The 16,818-nt window shown below is 37.4% G+C and overlaps 1 protein-coding gene across 3 annotated transcripts in view; it reads left to right on the forward strand.

Moving 5' to 3' along the window:
• The window catches only part of NT5C2 (5'-nucleotidase, cytosolic II), a 97,715-nt gene that overhangs the window by 21,500 nt on the left and 59,397 nt on the right, over positions 1 to 16,818 (forward strand). For all 3 annotated transcript variants that reach the window (XM_070363449.1, XM_070363448.1, XM_070363450.1), the window contains exon 2: positions 3,239 to 3,363. In XM_070363449.1, coding sequence (XP_070219550.1) covers positions 3,263 to 3,363 — 101 coding nt within the window. In that variant the 5' untranslated portion in view covers positions 3,239 to 3,262. The remainder of the gene's footprint in view (positions 1 to 3,238; positions 3,364 to 16,818) is intronic.

The following is a 16,818-nucleotide window of genomic DNA, read 5'->3' on the forward strand; positions in this document are numbered from 1 at the left end:
AAAGCGTGGAGTCTTAACCACTGGACTGCCATGGAAGTCCCTTGACTAGTACTAGCCAGTATCACAGTTACCTAACTAGTATTAGCCAGTACCACAGTTACCTAAAGGGTTTGGAAATTCTGATTACTTCAGAAACATTACAGACCTAAATATATAGCCAAGAGAACTGAAAAGTAGTACTCAAGTAAATGCATTGTTCATACATGTTCATAGCAGTACTGTTTACAGTAGCTAAAAGGTGGAAAGAGTCCAAATGTCCATTAATGGATGAATGGATAAACAAATTGTGGTACATACAAACGGTGGAGTATTTCTTATTCAGCCATAAAAAGGAATGAAGTATCTGAAACATGGTACAACATGGATGAATCTAGAAAACATGCTAAGTGAAGGAAGCCAGACACAAAAACTCACGTATTATATGATTCTGCTTATATGATACATCCATAATAGATAAACCCAAAGAGACAGAACTGGAATTGGTAGTGGCCAGGGGGTAGGGGGAATGGGGAGAAACTGCTTACTAGGTAAAAAAAAATTTTTTTAATATTTATTTGGCTGCACCAGGTCTTAGTTGTGGCGCGTGGGATCTTACATCTTTGTTGTGTGTAGCATGTGGGATCTTTAGTTGTGGCATGTGGGATATCTAATTCCATGACCAGGGATTGAACCCAGGTCCCCTGCATTGGGCATGTGGAGTCTTAGCCACTGGACCACCAGGGAATCCCTGAGTAAGGGGTTTTACTCTAGAATGATAAAAATATTTTGAAACTCGGTAGAGGTGGTGGTTGAACTATACTATGAGCATACCAAATGCTCATAGTATTGACTTAGTCACTATAAACTGTTTTCTTATGTGAATTTCGCTTCAATAAATTATTTTCAAAAGCTACAAAGATGACCTATTTAAAAATTGACTTAATGTAAACAGTGTTAGCATTTTCAAAATGGGCAATAAGTTAGAATGCAGATGTTTTCACAAATATTGGTACTTTGAAAGAAAGAAAGGTGAAAATGAGGTCGCTCAGTCGTGTCTGACTCTTTGTGACCCCATGGACCATAGCCACCAGGTTTCTCCGTCCATGGGATTTTCCAGGCAAGACTACTGGAGTGGGTTGCCATTTCCTTCTCCAGGGGATCTTCCCTGGAGAAGGTCAAACCCAGGTCTCCTGGGGTCAACCCAGGTCTCCTGCGTTGCAGGCAGATGCTTTACCCTCCGAGCCACCAGGGAAGCCCTATTGGTACTTTAATAAAATGTTAATAAAGATTTAACTCTAAAAAAGGTTATTTTTCATCCTTATTTAAAACTATTTACAGATGAAAACTTTTGAAAAGTGAAGCGAAACCTATAACAGGGCCTATAGTTAAAATACAGTAAAGACATTTACCTGCTTACCTAGCTTTAAATGTTTATTCTAATGAGATTAAATCTTTTAGAGTATTTCTTCTTCTAGTTCAGTCTTTAATCCTATCTGGAAGATAATTTATTGTAGAAAAATATAAAAGCATAATCTAATTAGAAGTCAAATGCACGTGACTTATATTTGTAGTACCATTGACCACCTGATCTGCCTCTTGAGAAATTTGTATGCAGGTCAGGAAGCAACAGTTAGAACTGGACATGGAACAATAGACTGGTTCCAAATAGGAAAAGGAGTACGTCAAGGCTGTATATTGTCTCCCTGCTTATTTAACTTCTATGCAGAGTACATCATGAGAAACACTGGACTGGAAGAAACACAAGCTGGAATCAAGATTGCTGGGAGAAATATCAATAACCTCAGATATGCAGATGACACCACCCTTACGGCAGAAAGTGAAGAGGAACTAAAAGCTTCTTGATGAAGGTGAAAGAGGAGAGTGAAAAGTTGACTTAAAGCTCAACATTCAGAAAACTAAGATCATGGCATCCGGTCCCATCACTTCATGGCAAATAGATGGGGAAACAGTGGAAACAGTGGCAGACTTTATTTTTCTGGGCTCCAGAATCACTGCAGATGGTGACTGCAGCCATGAAATTAAAAGGCACTTACTCCTTGGAAGGAAAGTTATGACCAACCTAGACAGCATATTCAAAAGCAGAGACATTACTTTGCCAACAAAGGTTCGTCTAGTCAAGGCTATGGTTTTTCCTGTGGTCATGTATGGATGTGAGAGTTGGACTGTGAAGAAGGCTGAGCGCCGAAGAATTGATGCTTTTGAACTGTGGTGTTGGAGAAGACTCTTGAGAGTCCCTTGGACAGCAAGGAGATCCAACCAGTCCATTCTGAAGGAGATCAGCCCTGGGATTTCTTTGGAAGGAATGATGCTAAAGCTGAAACTCCAGTACTTTGGCTACCTTGTGCGAAGAGTTGACTCATTGGAAAAGACTGTGATGCTGGGAGGGATTGTGGGCAGGAGGAGAAGGGGACGACAGAGGATGAGATGGCTGGATGGCATCACTGACTCGATGGACGTGAGTCTGAGTGAACTCCAGGAGTTGGTGATGGACAGGGAGGCCTGGCGTGCTGGGATTCATGGGGTCACAAAGAGTTGGACACGACTGAGCGACTGATCTGATCTGATCTGATCTGAGTGAATTTACTGTGTTTATCAGAATTTAAAAATTTCTTACTTTGCATATTTTGAATATATGTTAACTGAACATTATATATTTTCTCAAATCTCTGTGGTCTCAGCGCCTCTTCTAGAATCTGGGGTTAAAGTAAATTATTACTGGCTATCATGCTTAATTATTTGAAAGTGATATATGTGATCTTTCTGGATAGAAATTACTATATGAAATTATTTTCCTAAATTTACGTAGTTTAGAAGTGTTGATTTAATTTTCAGTTTATTTCCATATTCAGTACATTTTATTTTATTTTTTCAGAATGTCCCTTTATTTAGCCTGCACTGAGTCTTAGTTGTGGCGTGCAGGGTCCGCATTGTGGCGCAGGCTCAGTGGTTGCCCCGTGGCGCAGCTGCTGTGCACTGTCGCAGCCATGTGGCACTGTGCACCTAGTCGCGCCCGCAGCAGGTGGGATCTTAGTCCCTGACCAAGGATTGAACCCGTGTCTCCTGCATTTGGGAGGCTGATCTTAACCACTGGACCAGCAGGGAAGTCCCTCAGTATATTTAAATAGATAGTTATATCAGTTGGTTTGCAATCTACAATTTTACTAATTTTTTTAAAAACCTAATATCAATATATGGATGACAGCGTTAATATGCTAAATTACTGATTTTTCTTTTCTAGAATTGAGCGTACAATTAAAACAAAATGACAACCTCCTGGAGTGATCGGTTACAAAATGCAGCAGATATGCCTGCTAACATGGATAAACATGCCCTGAAAAAGTATCGGCGAGAAGCCTATCATCGGTAAGTATTTGATCTATTTTTTTAATTTATTCTTTTTTCATTTTTGGCTGCACTGGCTTTTCTTTGCCTTGCATCTGGGCTTTCTCTAGTTGCGGCAAGCAGGGGCTACTCTTCCTTGTCATTTGGTAGCTTTTTTTGTGAAGCACAAGCTCAAGGGCTCTTGGGCTCAGTAGAGGCGCATGGAACTAGTTGCTGTGTGGCATATGGGATCTTCACAGACCAGAGATCGAACCTGTGTCCCCTGCATTGGCGGATTCCTAACCTCTGGCCCACCAGGGAAGTCCTGTTTTATCAACTTAATTCTCAAAACAGCTGTATACAATGGGCATATAATATCTTCATTTTACAGATTATGAAATTAGTGTACAGAGTGGTTAGGTAATTTACCCTAGATCACATAGCTAGTTCATGGTTCAAACTCAGTCCAAAGTCCAGACTTCTAATTGCCAGACTTCTAACCACATTGCTGTTGCTGCTTTAAAATAAAATTTGTTTTACTGCTTCTTATATCTACTTACATCTTCTTATATCTACTTATAAAAGTCCTCAAGAGCAGAAAGTCTTCAGCTGCCAAAAGATTGGGCCTTAGTTATTGATAATACAATTCTTAATTATAATTTACCAGAAACTGATTATAATTTTTAAATAGAGTTTTGGAATTGTGCCTACTGATTACTGTGTTAGACTTGAATGTAAATAATTCTGGATATTAACAGCATTTTCTTATATTAAGACTTTAAAATTTCCTTTAAATCATTTTTCCTTTAAAAGTTTAAAGTGTAAAGTATTCTCAATTTATTTGCCACTTTTAATAGATTCAGTTAAATGGCTGTTTCTAAATTTTAATGGCTATCTGAACCTTAAGTAGCTGAGATACTTGGAAGTAGGTATTGTAATTAGGAATCATTTGGTTTTAGACAGAAATTAGAAATTTATACTTACAGGATAGAAACATCTGGGCTGCACTAGAACCATCTCTGCTTCCGTCTTGGGAAAGCCAGGAATTAGTAGAAATGCTGGTTTACTGGTAGTGCTAAAAAATTGCATAGGAACTCCAGGAAATCTGTGACAGCTCAATTACTCATCTGTTCTGAGATGGTTAAATTAGTTTCTACAGATAAGTTTTTGTAAAGCAGATGAAAGAATTATTCTGGTTCCATTCTTTCCTGTGTAGGAAAGCTAATCCAGATTAGGTAACATTTCAGTGGTTCAGTAAGCATTAATATTTTGAAGAAGATTGATACTGAATATTGAGTATTTTGAAAGTTAATTATCGTATCAGTAGTTGGTTTTTAAGTAGGTTGGTGATACTTTTCTGATAGTAGGTCACTAGGTAGCATTTTTTTTTTCCAATTTGTTGTTTACATTATGAAAAAAAAGGAACAAATTATGAGTACTGTTTGTACTATAGAACAAAACTTAGAGAGTAAAAGATGAAAAATTAAAAACTGAATTCCCAAAGCAAAAAACTGTATGTTTGAATCATTTAATTTATGATGTACACAAATTGTTATCACTTTAGGTGAAAACCACACCTTCCTGCCAACTACTGTCACATTCTAGAAGGATGCAAAGGATGAACCTTGAACCTCACAAAATGTGTTGATTTTTGTATTCTTGAGTTTAAAACATGGGTACTGACTGCCTTTTCCAAATTCCAAATCTTTCATTCTGCTTTTTCTGTTTGCTTGTTATGTTCGTTGAGAACACCAGTTCCTTCTACATTCTTGATTTGGTTTCGACAAAGGGGTTTTAATGATCATCCAGTTTGTTGAACAGCTTCATGCAGTGTAAACTGTCCTTTCTTATCAGTTTCATTTAATGCATATTTATATTTCACATAGTCCTAGAGCTCAATATGACATAAATTAAACACATGCTGCTGCTGCTAAGTCGCTTCAATCGTGTCCGACTCTGTGCGACCCCATAGACGGAAGCCCACCAGGTTCCCCTGTCCCTGGGATTCTCCAGGCAAGAACACTGGAGTGGGTTGCCATTTCCTTCTCCATGAGCTGACAACAAATCTGTCTTGGCAAGGTGTAATCTTCAGTCCATCCCACTGTAGACAGTAGAACTTACTTTAGACCCCCATAAGTTTTCTGTTTTGATCACTTACTGGTACAAATCTATCAGAAAGAAAAATAAGCCATAATTATACTGGTAGTATACTTCAAGGAACCAAAACATTTATATTGAATATTTATACATAATTTTAATAACCAAGGTCAAAAAGAAATGCACACAACTAATCTACTTTAAAAATGTAAGTGTCTAGAAATCATATATATTGTTTGTTTATGATACATTGAACCTAGAAACAGTGAAGATGACAAAATACAAGCTTATAATGCTGTCTCTGAAATTAGTTCTAAACAATGGAAAAGGATTAAAACAGGTGGAGTCAGAGTTGGAAGAGCTGAGTTCAGATTTTGTTGTGATACTGGGGAGTCCAGTTAGCCTCTCTGGGTGGTGGTTTCTTTAGCTGTAAAATGATGAGATTAAAGATCTCTAATGCTTCTTCTATAAAAATTTTATGCTCAGTAAATGTTTGTTTTTTTAAACTTACTAATGCTAGTTAATAATTGCCTACTGGGGAGCTTACGATACACACTGCATGTGAGTCTTTGGTTAACTGATCCACAAGTGAAAACAAGCTGAGCATTTACTGAATGAACTCCCAGTCACTGGCCCATCAGGTCCTGATTTCATCTTCATGGAAATTCTCTGATGAATGTGTTTATATGAAGGAAACAAAGTATTTCATAACAAATTGATTTGACTCTATTAATTGGTGTTGGAGAAGACTCTTGAGAGTCCCTTGGACTGCAAGGAGATCTAACCAGTCCATCCTAAAGGAGATCAGTCCTGGGTGTTCATTGGAGGGACTGATGTTGAAGCTGAAACTCCAGTACTTTGGCCACCTGATGCGAAGAGCTGACTCATTGGAAAAGACCCTGATGCTGGGAAAGATTGAGGGCAGGAGAAGGGGACGACAGAGGATGAGATGGTTGGATGGCATCACCGTCTTGATGGACATGGGTCTGGGTGGACTCCGGGGGTTGGTGATGGACAGGGAGGCCTGGTGTGCTGCGGTTCATGGGGTCGCAAAGAGTTGGACACGACTGAGCAACTGAACAGAACTGAATTCCCATCAAGATAGGAAAACTCAAAATTGGTCAGTGGGTATCAGTGATCCTCTGCAGCAATGAGACATGTTGCTTGATGTATGTGGGAATTAAACTGTAAAACAGACTGTTTATGTGTGTGTGTAAAAATAAAAGGCATAACATACGCATTTGGATATGGACTTCCCTGGTGGCTCAGAGGGTAAAGCATCTGCCTGCAGTGCGGGAGACCTGGGTTCCATCCCTGGGTCGGGAAGATCCCCTGGAGAGGGAAATGGCAACCCACTCCAGTATTCTTGCCTGGAAAATCCCATGGACTGAGGAGCCTGGTAGGCTACAGACCATTGGGTTGCCAAGAGTCGGACATGACTGAGCAACTTCACTTTCACTTTCTATGCATTTGGAAGAAATAAAATCCAGAGAGAGGTGTTTTGTACTTTTTATTCAGTTTTTTGTGTGTCTTTATATTCATAAAGTATACATTTGGTTATGATGTAACATCACTGAAAACAGGGGCTTAGAATTAGGTAGTGAAGAGAGGTCATCTAGGAAACATCAAGCATCCTAATTGTATTTAATATGTCACAGCCTGAGAGCACTCTGGGATCATAGAAGCCTGGAAGATTTTAGACAGGCTCTGACACCCTATGTACTTCATATAGTAGAGTAATAGGAAGACTAGAAAAAGCATCCTGAATTTTTAGATCATTTAAAACTTTTTTCCCCTTTTTTCTATTTTAGTAAAGTGTGAAAGTGAAGTCGCTCAGTTGTGTCCAGCTGTTTGCGACCCCATGGACTGTAGCCTACCAGGCTCCACCATCCATGGGATTTTCCAGGCAAGAGTACTGGAGTGGGTTGCCATTTCCTTCTCCAGGGGATCTTCCCAACCCAGGGATCGAACCTTGGTCTCCCACATTACAGGCAGACGCTTTAACTTCTGAGCTACCAGGGAAGCCCTTAGTTAAAGTATACATGACCTAAAATTTGTCATCTTAACTGTTTTTAAGTATATAGTTCAGTGGTATTGAGTACATACACATTGTTAGGTAGTCATCACCACTGTCCATTCCCACCACTCTTTTGTAAAATTAAAACCTATATCTATTGAGCAGTAACTTTCCCAGTCTCCCCTCACTCCAGCCCTTGGCAACCAGTCACCATTATCTTTCTGTCTTGATGGTTTTGACCACCCTAAGTACCTCTTGTAAATAGAATCATCCAGGGTTTGTCTTTTGTGACTGGCTTATTTCACTTAGCATGATGTCAACAAGATTCATCTATGTTGTAGCATATTCCAGAATTTCCTTTTAATATAGAGAATTAAGTTTTTGAACTCTTGCAGGTATTTGCTCTTGTTAATTAAAATTTTTAAATAGAAAGCATTGAAAAGAAATTTAGTTTTTTAGTTGTCAATTTATAGAGTATTCTATTTCAGGGCTTTATATTAAAGACATTTATTGGAGTTGGTAATTTATCATTGGTTAAAACAGGCAAGCTATGATGATTTATCATAATTGTACATTGTATGTGATGCTTCAGAATTCCCTTTTGAAAGAAGCTAAATATTTTTAATTAAGTAAATAAATACCTAACTCCCAACTTTTTTTCTTGCTTAATATTAGTCTTCTAAATTTCAATATGGAAATGATGTTCATGTGTCATTATTAAGAAACTGGCCTTTAGAATGTATGACGTGTTCTTCTTCCATTTCCTTATTATGATTGTTGAGTTGTCTGTGCTGGGGTTAATCATCAGGCCAAACCCTTCACTGGAATATGTTTCTGTATATGGTCAGAAGACAGGCTGAGCTGTTCAGATCTTATTGTGGCTTGAAGGAGGCAGGTTAAACAATTACCTTTGGAATAGTACCCTGTTGGATATCTAGAATTTGATAATGATGAGTACCGATCACAGTTTGTGTCCACCAAATCCAGGAGTGAAACTGTTAGAACTTTCATTTGCTCTTCCTGTTGACAGTACCCAGGATGCTGAAGTCAGGTATTTGGTTTTATCCTTTTAAAGTTTCAATGATTACAGTACAAATGAATTTTTGTAAGTGAATTTGCTCTTCATGAACATAGCTTGTGAATTCATCGGTTGTTTTTATCTTGTCTAACTGAAATTAGATAAGTAACTGGGCTTGTGAATTTTTGGTTATCCAAACTTTTGTCTTATTCTTGAAAGACATTGTAGTCACTTTGTCTTTAAAGTTCTTTGTATAGTTGCCTGAAATTATTTTTTAATTGAAATTTTGGCCTTTATATCAGTATTTACTTAGATCTGTTGAATAATAGTTTATTTTTCAGTCAACATAAGTTTATTGTATATGTCTAAGGAATAAAAGGAATTTAATTTTTAGTACCTACTCCTTAGCACATTAATAGAATTAGAGATGTTAATGATGTTTTAACCTCAGATTAAAGACAAGTGTCAGATTGTATGCAGACAAGGACTACAGGTAAGTAAAGTTTAATTTTTTCCTCAATTACCTACAGATATCCATGAATGTCATTCAGCTTCTTGTATTATCAAAATGATACCATTTTGTCTCATCACCAACCATGTTAGGAATGTGCTTTTAGGGAATAGGGAATGCCAATTAAAACCACATTGTATATACATATTACAGTGGCTAAAATAAAAAAATACTGGCAATACCAAATGTTGATAAGAATGTGGAGCATTTAGAACTCTGTTTCATTGTTGGTAGAAAGGCAAAATGCTCCAGCTACTCTGCAGAACAGTTTGGTAGTTTCTTATAAAGTTAGAGACACTTATCTGTCATTAATTACCATTTTGTATCATTTTGAGTTAACCTGCCATTTTAGCATAGTTTCTAATATTCAAGTGGATAAATTGTTAAAATTTCAGTAGCCATATTATAGATTGAAAGTCAAATGGAAATATAGTTCCTCAGGAATGCCAAGAAGCCATCCTTAAATAATGTACAGATGTACTATCAGAATAAGAAGAATGGGGTAGAGCATCAGAACTATATTAATTTTTTTGTTATATCATTCTAATGCTTTGGTTAGTGTTTCATATTCCTAAGGAATGACAAATGAGGACTCAGGGATTGGTAAGATTTTGAAACATTTGAGTGATGGAATACTATTCAGCAGTAACAAGGAGTGAACTATTGATGCACACAACTTTAATGCAGCTCAAGAAAACCATGCTGAGTTAATAAAGCTCACAGAGTTACTTACTGTATGGCTCCATAGCATGCCTGAAATGGAAATAATGGAGACTGGGGACAGAGTAGTGGTTGCCAGGTGTTAGGGATTGGCTTGGGTGGAGGGAGGTGGGTGTAGCTGTAGGAAGTGGCACAAGGAATCCTTGTGATGGAACTGTTTTGTATCTTGACTCTGGTGGTGATTACATGAATCTACACAGACACAAATGAGTGCATGTAAAACTGGTGAAATTTGAATAAGGCTGGTGAACTGTATCAGTGTCAGTTTCCTGATTATGATATTGTATTATATTTATGCAAGATGTTCCCATTGGGGATGAAGAGTATAAGAATCTCTATTATTTCTTACTATTACATGTGAATCTATAATTATCTCAACATAACAAGTTTAATTTATAAAATTCTCTCAGTGACATAACTTCTTGTATCATGGGTATTGTGGGTTCTAGATACAAGTTCTCTTTAAAACGTGCAGTGATGCTACTTTATGGAATACAAATTCTCTAAACTTTATTGTTCAAAAGAAGATGCTAGATCCTAAAACATTCTGAGTTTCTCTGCCACCATTCCCTCTGTGCTTTTTCCCCAAACAAAAAGTAAAATTAAAAAAAGGAAAGTAGTGGTGGTCATGGCAGTGGCAAGGAAGAGAAAGAACAAAAGATAGCAAATCTTTGATTTAATGAAACCCTATAGTAAGAAACTTTGGCTGAGGAAATGTTATTCATATTTAGACATAGTCTATTTCACCTTCAAGGATTCTTTTGTGTGCCATGCGGCTTACAGTATCCCAGTTCCCTGATCAGGGATTGCCCAGCGGTGAAAGCCAGAACCCTAACCACGAGGCTACCAGGGAACTCCCTCAAGGATTCTTTTGGATATGGCTTCTTTTAGTCAGCATAATGTCAGCCATGTTTTTGACTGGTTTTGCCTCAAACAGGAGACAACCCAAATATCCTTTAGTGAGTAAATGCCTAAATAAAATGCAGTACATCCACACAATGAAATATAACTCAGGAAGAAGGAACCACACTATTGATAAGATACAGCACTTTAACCCTCAAAGACAGTCCTGGGTCAAAGAAGCTGGTCTTAAGAAGTTTCATACTGTGTGATTCTGTTTATATGGTACTCTCAAGGACAAAACTATAGTGATGGACGGGCTTCCCAGTGGCTCAGTGGTAAAGAATCTGCCTGCAATGCAGGAGACACAGGTTCAATCCCTGGGTCAGGAAGATCTTCTTGAGGAGGGCACGGCAACCCACTCCAGTGTTCTTGCGTGGCGAATCCCATGGACGGAGGAGCCTGGCGGGCTACAGTCCGTGGGGTTGCAAAGAGTCGGATACAAGTGAAGTGACTGAGCACACTTAGTGATGGAGAACTGATAAGTGGATTCTTGAAGTTGTCAGAGGGGGAGTAGCATGACTACAGGAGGAAAGCAGCAGAGTTTTGAGGGGGTGATGGAACCATTTTGATTCCAGATTGTGATGGTTATTATACCAATCTATAAATGTATTAAAATTCATAGACATGGCACACCCCAAAAGTTTGATTTTGCTGTATTTAAATTTTGAAAAAAATAAAAGAATAGCAAGAAGTAGTATTCTGGGCCAACGCTTAAAGCATACATTTAGCTTTAGTACAGAGGAAACATCGATTTCCCAAGTGGTTACTCTGATTTACAGTTTTACCTGCAATGTGTGAAAGCAGTGTAACCAGCACTTTAATATCAATCTCTTGAACAGTATGTCTAATTTAAAAGTAATTTTGTTGGTTATGTAGTGACATATCGGTTTGGTTTTAATTTGTATTTTCTGGCGGATTGTTAGGTTGCGCACCTTTTTCATATGTTAACTAGCCGTTTGGATGCTGTCTTGTGACTTGACTCTTCCAGTCATTCGCTAACTGAGTTGTCTCTTTTTCTTATTGATTTGTCTTAATACAGATTTAAAAAAAAGATGTATTGAGATTAATTCATAGAACATAAAATAGTAATATATAATTCAGTATATTAGTTTATTGGGAGTTGTGTAAACATCTCCATTGTCTAATTGCAGAACATTTTCATCACCCTCCCAAGAAAGTCTACACATGTTAGTTCCTCATTCTCTTCTCTCCCCAGTCCCTGTCAGTCTCTTACCTACTTTGTCTCTATAGAATTGCCTATTCTGGACATTTCATATAAATGGAATCATAAAATATGTGGCTTTTTTTCTATCTTTTTCACGTGATGTTTTCAGGATTCATCCATACTTTAGCATGCTGCTGCTGCTAAGTCGCTTCAGTCATGTCTGACTCTGTGCAGCCCCATAGACGGCAGCCCACCAGGCTCCCCCGTCCCTGAGATTCTCCAGGCAAGAACACTGGAGTGGGTTGCCATTTCCTTCTCCAAGGCATGAAAGTGAAAAGTGAAAGTGAAGTCGCTCAGTCGTGTCCGACTCTTAGCAACCCCATGGACTGCAGCCCACCAGGCTCCTCCGTCCATGGGCTTTTCCAGGCGAGAGTACTGGAGTGGGTTGCCATTGCTTAACATGAGTCAATACTTAATTCCTTTAATGGCTGAATAATATTGCATTGTATGAATATGCCACATTTTGTTTATATATTCATCTGTTGCTTAATACTTGGATTGTTTCTACATTTGGCTGGTATGAATAATGCTACTGCAAACATTCGTGTGTACATCTTGTGTGAATATGTTTTCAGTGTTGGGGTTATATATATAGCAGTGGAATTTGCTGAGTGGTATGGTAACTTTTGATTTAATTTATTGAAGAATAACCAAACTTTTGCCATGCACATGCATCTTTTTACATTCCCTTCAGCAATGTATGTGGCTTCCAATTTCTCTACATTCTCAAAATAACACTTATTATTGTCAGTGGGTTTTTAAAAATTACTGTATCCATCCTAGTGTTTATGTGGTGGTATCATGGTTTTGATATGCATTTCTCTTATGATTAATAGCGTTAAGCATCTTTTATGTTCTTATTGACCATTTATATAACTTCTTTCAGGAAATATCTCTTCAGATCCTTTGCCCATTTCTTAACTGAGTTTGTCTTTTTATTGTTGACTTGTATAAGTTATTCATTTTTCTAGGTACTAAACCTTTGTCTGATATATGATATTCAGATATTTTTTCTCATGCCGTGAGTTGTGTTTTCACTTTCTTGGTAGTGTCGTTTGAAGGACAAATGTTTTTACCGATGAAGTTCAATCTGTATATGATTTCTGTTTCTCATGCTTTTGTTTTCATGTTTAAGAAATTGCTAATCTACGGACAAAGATTTACACCTGTATTTTCTTCTGAGAGTTATATAATTTTATGTTTAGGTTTTACATACATTTTGAGTTAACTTTGTATACGGTGCAAGGTGAGGGTTTAAATTCCTTCTTTTGCATGTGAATATCCAGTTGTCTTAGTTCTGTTTGCTGAAAAAGAGTTCCGTTTCCAATACTCTTCCAGTTGTTAAATTAGGAAGAAAGGTTGCAGTCTTTAATGATTGAGTATGATGGTAGCTGTAGGTTTTTCACAGCTGCCCTTTATCAGTTTGAGGCTGTTCCTTTCTGATCTTAGTTTGAGATTCCTTTCTATTCCTGGTTTTCAGAACCAAGGAAATAGAGGGTTGACTGTAGAGTTACATGTGGATTTTCAGTTGTGTGGGGTTTGGTGCCCCAACCCTCTCCTTGTTCAAGGGTCAACTATATTATATATAATAGTAACATGGTTTCAAAAATCAAAACTATGCAAAAAGACTGTCAGAAATGTCACTCCCACTAATGTTCCTCCCAAATTGGTAGGTAATAAACTTTGGATTTCTTTTTATTTATCATACTTGGGAATCATTGGAGTTCTTAATTCTATGCATGCCTTTATGGTTTATAAATTTTCAGCTGTTATCTTTTCATGGGTTGTCCTTGCTCTGTTCTCTTTGGAGAAAGAACTCTGATAAGTGTATGTTAGACTTTGGCACTGTTTTCCTCCCTTCTCATATCCTTTCTTTTTTTTTTTCTTTTGATTATGGATTTATTCATGTGATTGAGAGTTCAGTTATAGACTTTTCCTCTCCTAAGCTGTAGTTATAAGATGTATAGATGTGTTTTTAAGTTTCATAAATCAATTTGACTTATAAGTCACTTAAAAGTCAAAGAATAAAGAATAGTCTTAACACTTTGAAGCAAAGGCTGAGTAAAAATGGATTTATGAACAGTCTTTTTTCCTCATTTAACAACTGCATTAATCCCAAATAGATGTTTTTCATACTCTTGAAATGTCAAGTTTCTGTGAAACTTTCTCTTTTTAAAATTTTTTTAATATTATTTTTTTTACTTTACAATATTGTATTGGTTTTGCCATACATCAACATGCATCCGCCACGGGTGTACACATGTTCCCATCCTGAACCCCCCTGCCTCCCCATACCATCCCTCCAGGTCATCCCAGTGCACCAGCCCCAGGCCTCCTGTATCCTGCATTGAACCTGGACTGGCAATTTGTTTCTTATATGATATTATACATGTTTTAATGCCATTCTCCCAAATCATCCCCCCTCCCTCTCCCACAGAGTCCAAAAGACTGTTCTATACATTTGTGTCTCTTTTGCTGTCTTGCATACAGGGTTGTCGTTACCATCTTTCGAAATTCCATATATATGTGTTAGTATACTGTATTGGTGTTTTTCTTTCTGGCTTACTTCACTCTGTATAATAGGCTCCAGTTTCATCCACCTCATTAGAACTGATTCAAATGTATTCTTTTTAATGGCTGAGTAATACTCCATTGTGTATATGTACCACAGCTTTCTTATCCATTCATCTGCTGATGGACATCTAGGTTGCTTCCATGTCCTGGCTATTATAAACAGTGCTGCGATGAACATTGGGGTACACGTGTCTCTTTCAATTCTGGTTTCCTCAGTGTGTATGTATGCCCAGCAGTGGAATTGCTGGGTCATATGGCAGTTCTATTTCCATTCTTTTGTATTTTTCATCCTTTTTTGTCTCTGTGTTAAATTCTGGAATGTTTTTCCTGACCTACCTTCCAGTTCACTAATTCTGTTTTTGGTTGGGTCTGACCTGAATCTGTTCATTACATTTTTTATTTTAATTAATTTTTAGTTTCTTCAGCATTTCATTTTGGAATCTTTTTTCAAATATACTGTTAACTTTCTTTTTATGATTTCCAGTTATATATTAAGCATTTAAATATTTTTTTAATAAAAGAAGTCCCTTTCTTAGGTTTTTAAAAAATAATTTTATTTTTGGTTGTGCTGCATCTTCATTGCTGTGCAAGGGGCTTTCTGTGGTTGCAGTGCATGGGCTCCTCGTTACAGTGGCTGCTCTTGTTGAGGAGCATGGGCTCAGGAGTTGTGGCACACAGGCTTAATTGCCCCACAGCATGTGGAATCTTCCTGGACCAGGGATCAAACCCATGTCCCCCTCGTTGGCAGGCGGATTCTTATCCACTGTACCACCTGGAAAGTCCCTCAAACATTTAAATCTTAATGAATTTTGGTTTAAGAATCAAAACGATCTGAAGTACATTCCTATCTCTGTTTCCAACTACTTCCCTTTTCAAAGCTTTTTAAAAATAATTGTTACTATTCTCATTAGGAATTCAGCCCATCTGTGTGTGTGACTACCATAAATCCAAGAAATAGAGAGTAATACAGTTATCAATTGCAAATTTTAATCTTGTAATTATTTTTTAAAAGTGCTTGAAATTATTTAGGTAATACATAATTAAATTCTTATTGTGCAGTATTCAGGAATTCAGAAATATATACAGTAAAGTATGAAAATTCCCCTTCATTTACATTTTCACTCCCACTCCTCTTTGTCATAGGTAAACACTGTCAGTTTGGAGAGCATTCTTCTAGTCCTCTTTCAGTGCATTTACACACGTGAGCATGTGTGCATTTTAATACAGCCTCCTAATCTTTCTAGATTCTGGCCTGTTCTTTTCATTCCTGATGGTGCTAGTCCAGGCTCTGGTCATCACTGTCCTGCATTGCAAAAGTAACTATAAGCCCGCTTATGTCTGCCTGTTTTTAGCCTTGTCATCTTCAGATCTGTTTTGTAAATCATGTTTATCACCCAACTTAAGACCTTGAGTGGCATCATATCAAGAATGCTATAGGATAAATCCTAAACCCATTAACATAGCATTTAAGACCCTGTGGGGACTGGATCTTTTGCTTTCCACTTTCATCTTGAGCAGCTCCCTTCCTCAAATGCTTGTATTCTGTCAGTGCTGGATTGCATCTAATTTTTTTTCCACACACCATAGTATCTGTGTCACTCGGCTTTTCATTCATAATTTCTCTTCTGTTGGAATGTTCTCCACTCCTCTTTTCCTCTTAATCTGATTAACACTTGCTAATCCTTTTTAGTGTGGTGGTTAGGAACCTGGACCTTGGGTTAGTATTTTGGATTATTTCATTTTAATTTCTTTAGAATCACAGTATTTAACTGCTGTAAACTTTGTTCTGTCATCTATGAAATATGAATCATTTCTACCTCATAGAGTTATTGAGATTAAATGAGATAATACCTGTAAAAGTGCTTAGCATAGTGTCAGTTTAACAACAACAATTTGGGCATCTTGTCTTTCAGTAAGACAGAGAGCTGCAGCTCTCTGTTAAGCATTTGTCTAATACTACAATCACATATAACTGTTCAGTGTTTTTGATGGCCCTCCTCCACTAGAGACTCCTTAAAATCAGGAGCTGTCACGTTTGTCTTTGTATTACTGGTACTAGGTACTGGCAGGTAGACATTTAGTAAACATTTCTTAAATATATGAACTGAGTTTGAAATAGCTGGTCAATGCAGTTTCTTTTGCACGGGAAACTCGTATAAGTGTGTTTACCTTCTGTTCCAGTGAGATTTTTGTTTTCCTTTCTCTTTACAAGTAGAAAGTCTTAAAATAGTAATTACATTTATTTCCACCACACTGAGCTGTGATGCCACAACTGGAAATCCAGGGAAGCCATGGGAAGTTGGCACTCTTAGGGATTAGATCATTTTTCCATATTCAGTTTGTATTCTTGTATTTATGGAATTTGGTTTGAGGATAGTGAAAGTCCTTCATATTCATGTATAATTTGAGAATTGGATTTTTACAGTGTATCT

The sequence above is a fragment of the Bos mutus genome, chromosome 26 (genome assembly GCF_027580195.1).
Source record: "Bos mutus isolate GX-2022 chromosome 26, NWIPB_WYAK_1.1, whole genome shotgun sequence".
Lineage (NCBI taxonomy): Eukaryota > Metazoa > Chordata > Mammalia > Artiodactyla > Bovidae > Bos > Bos mutus.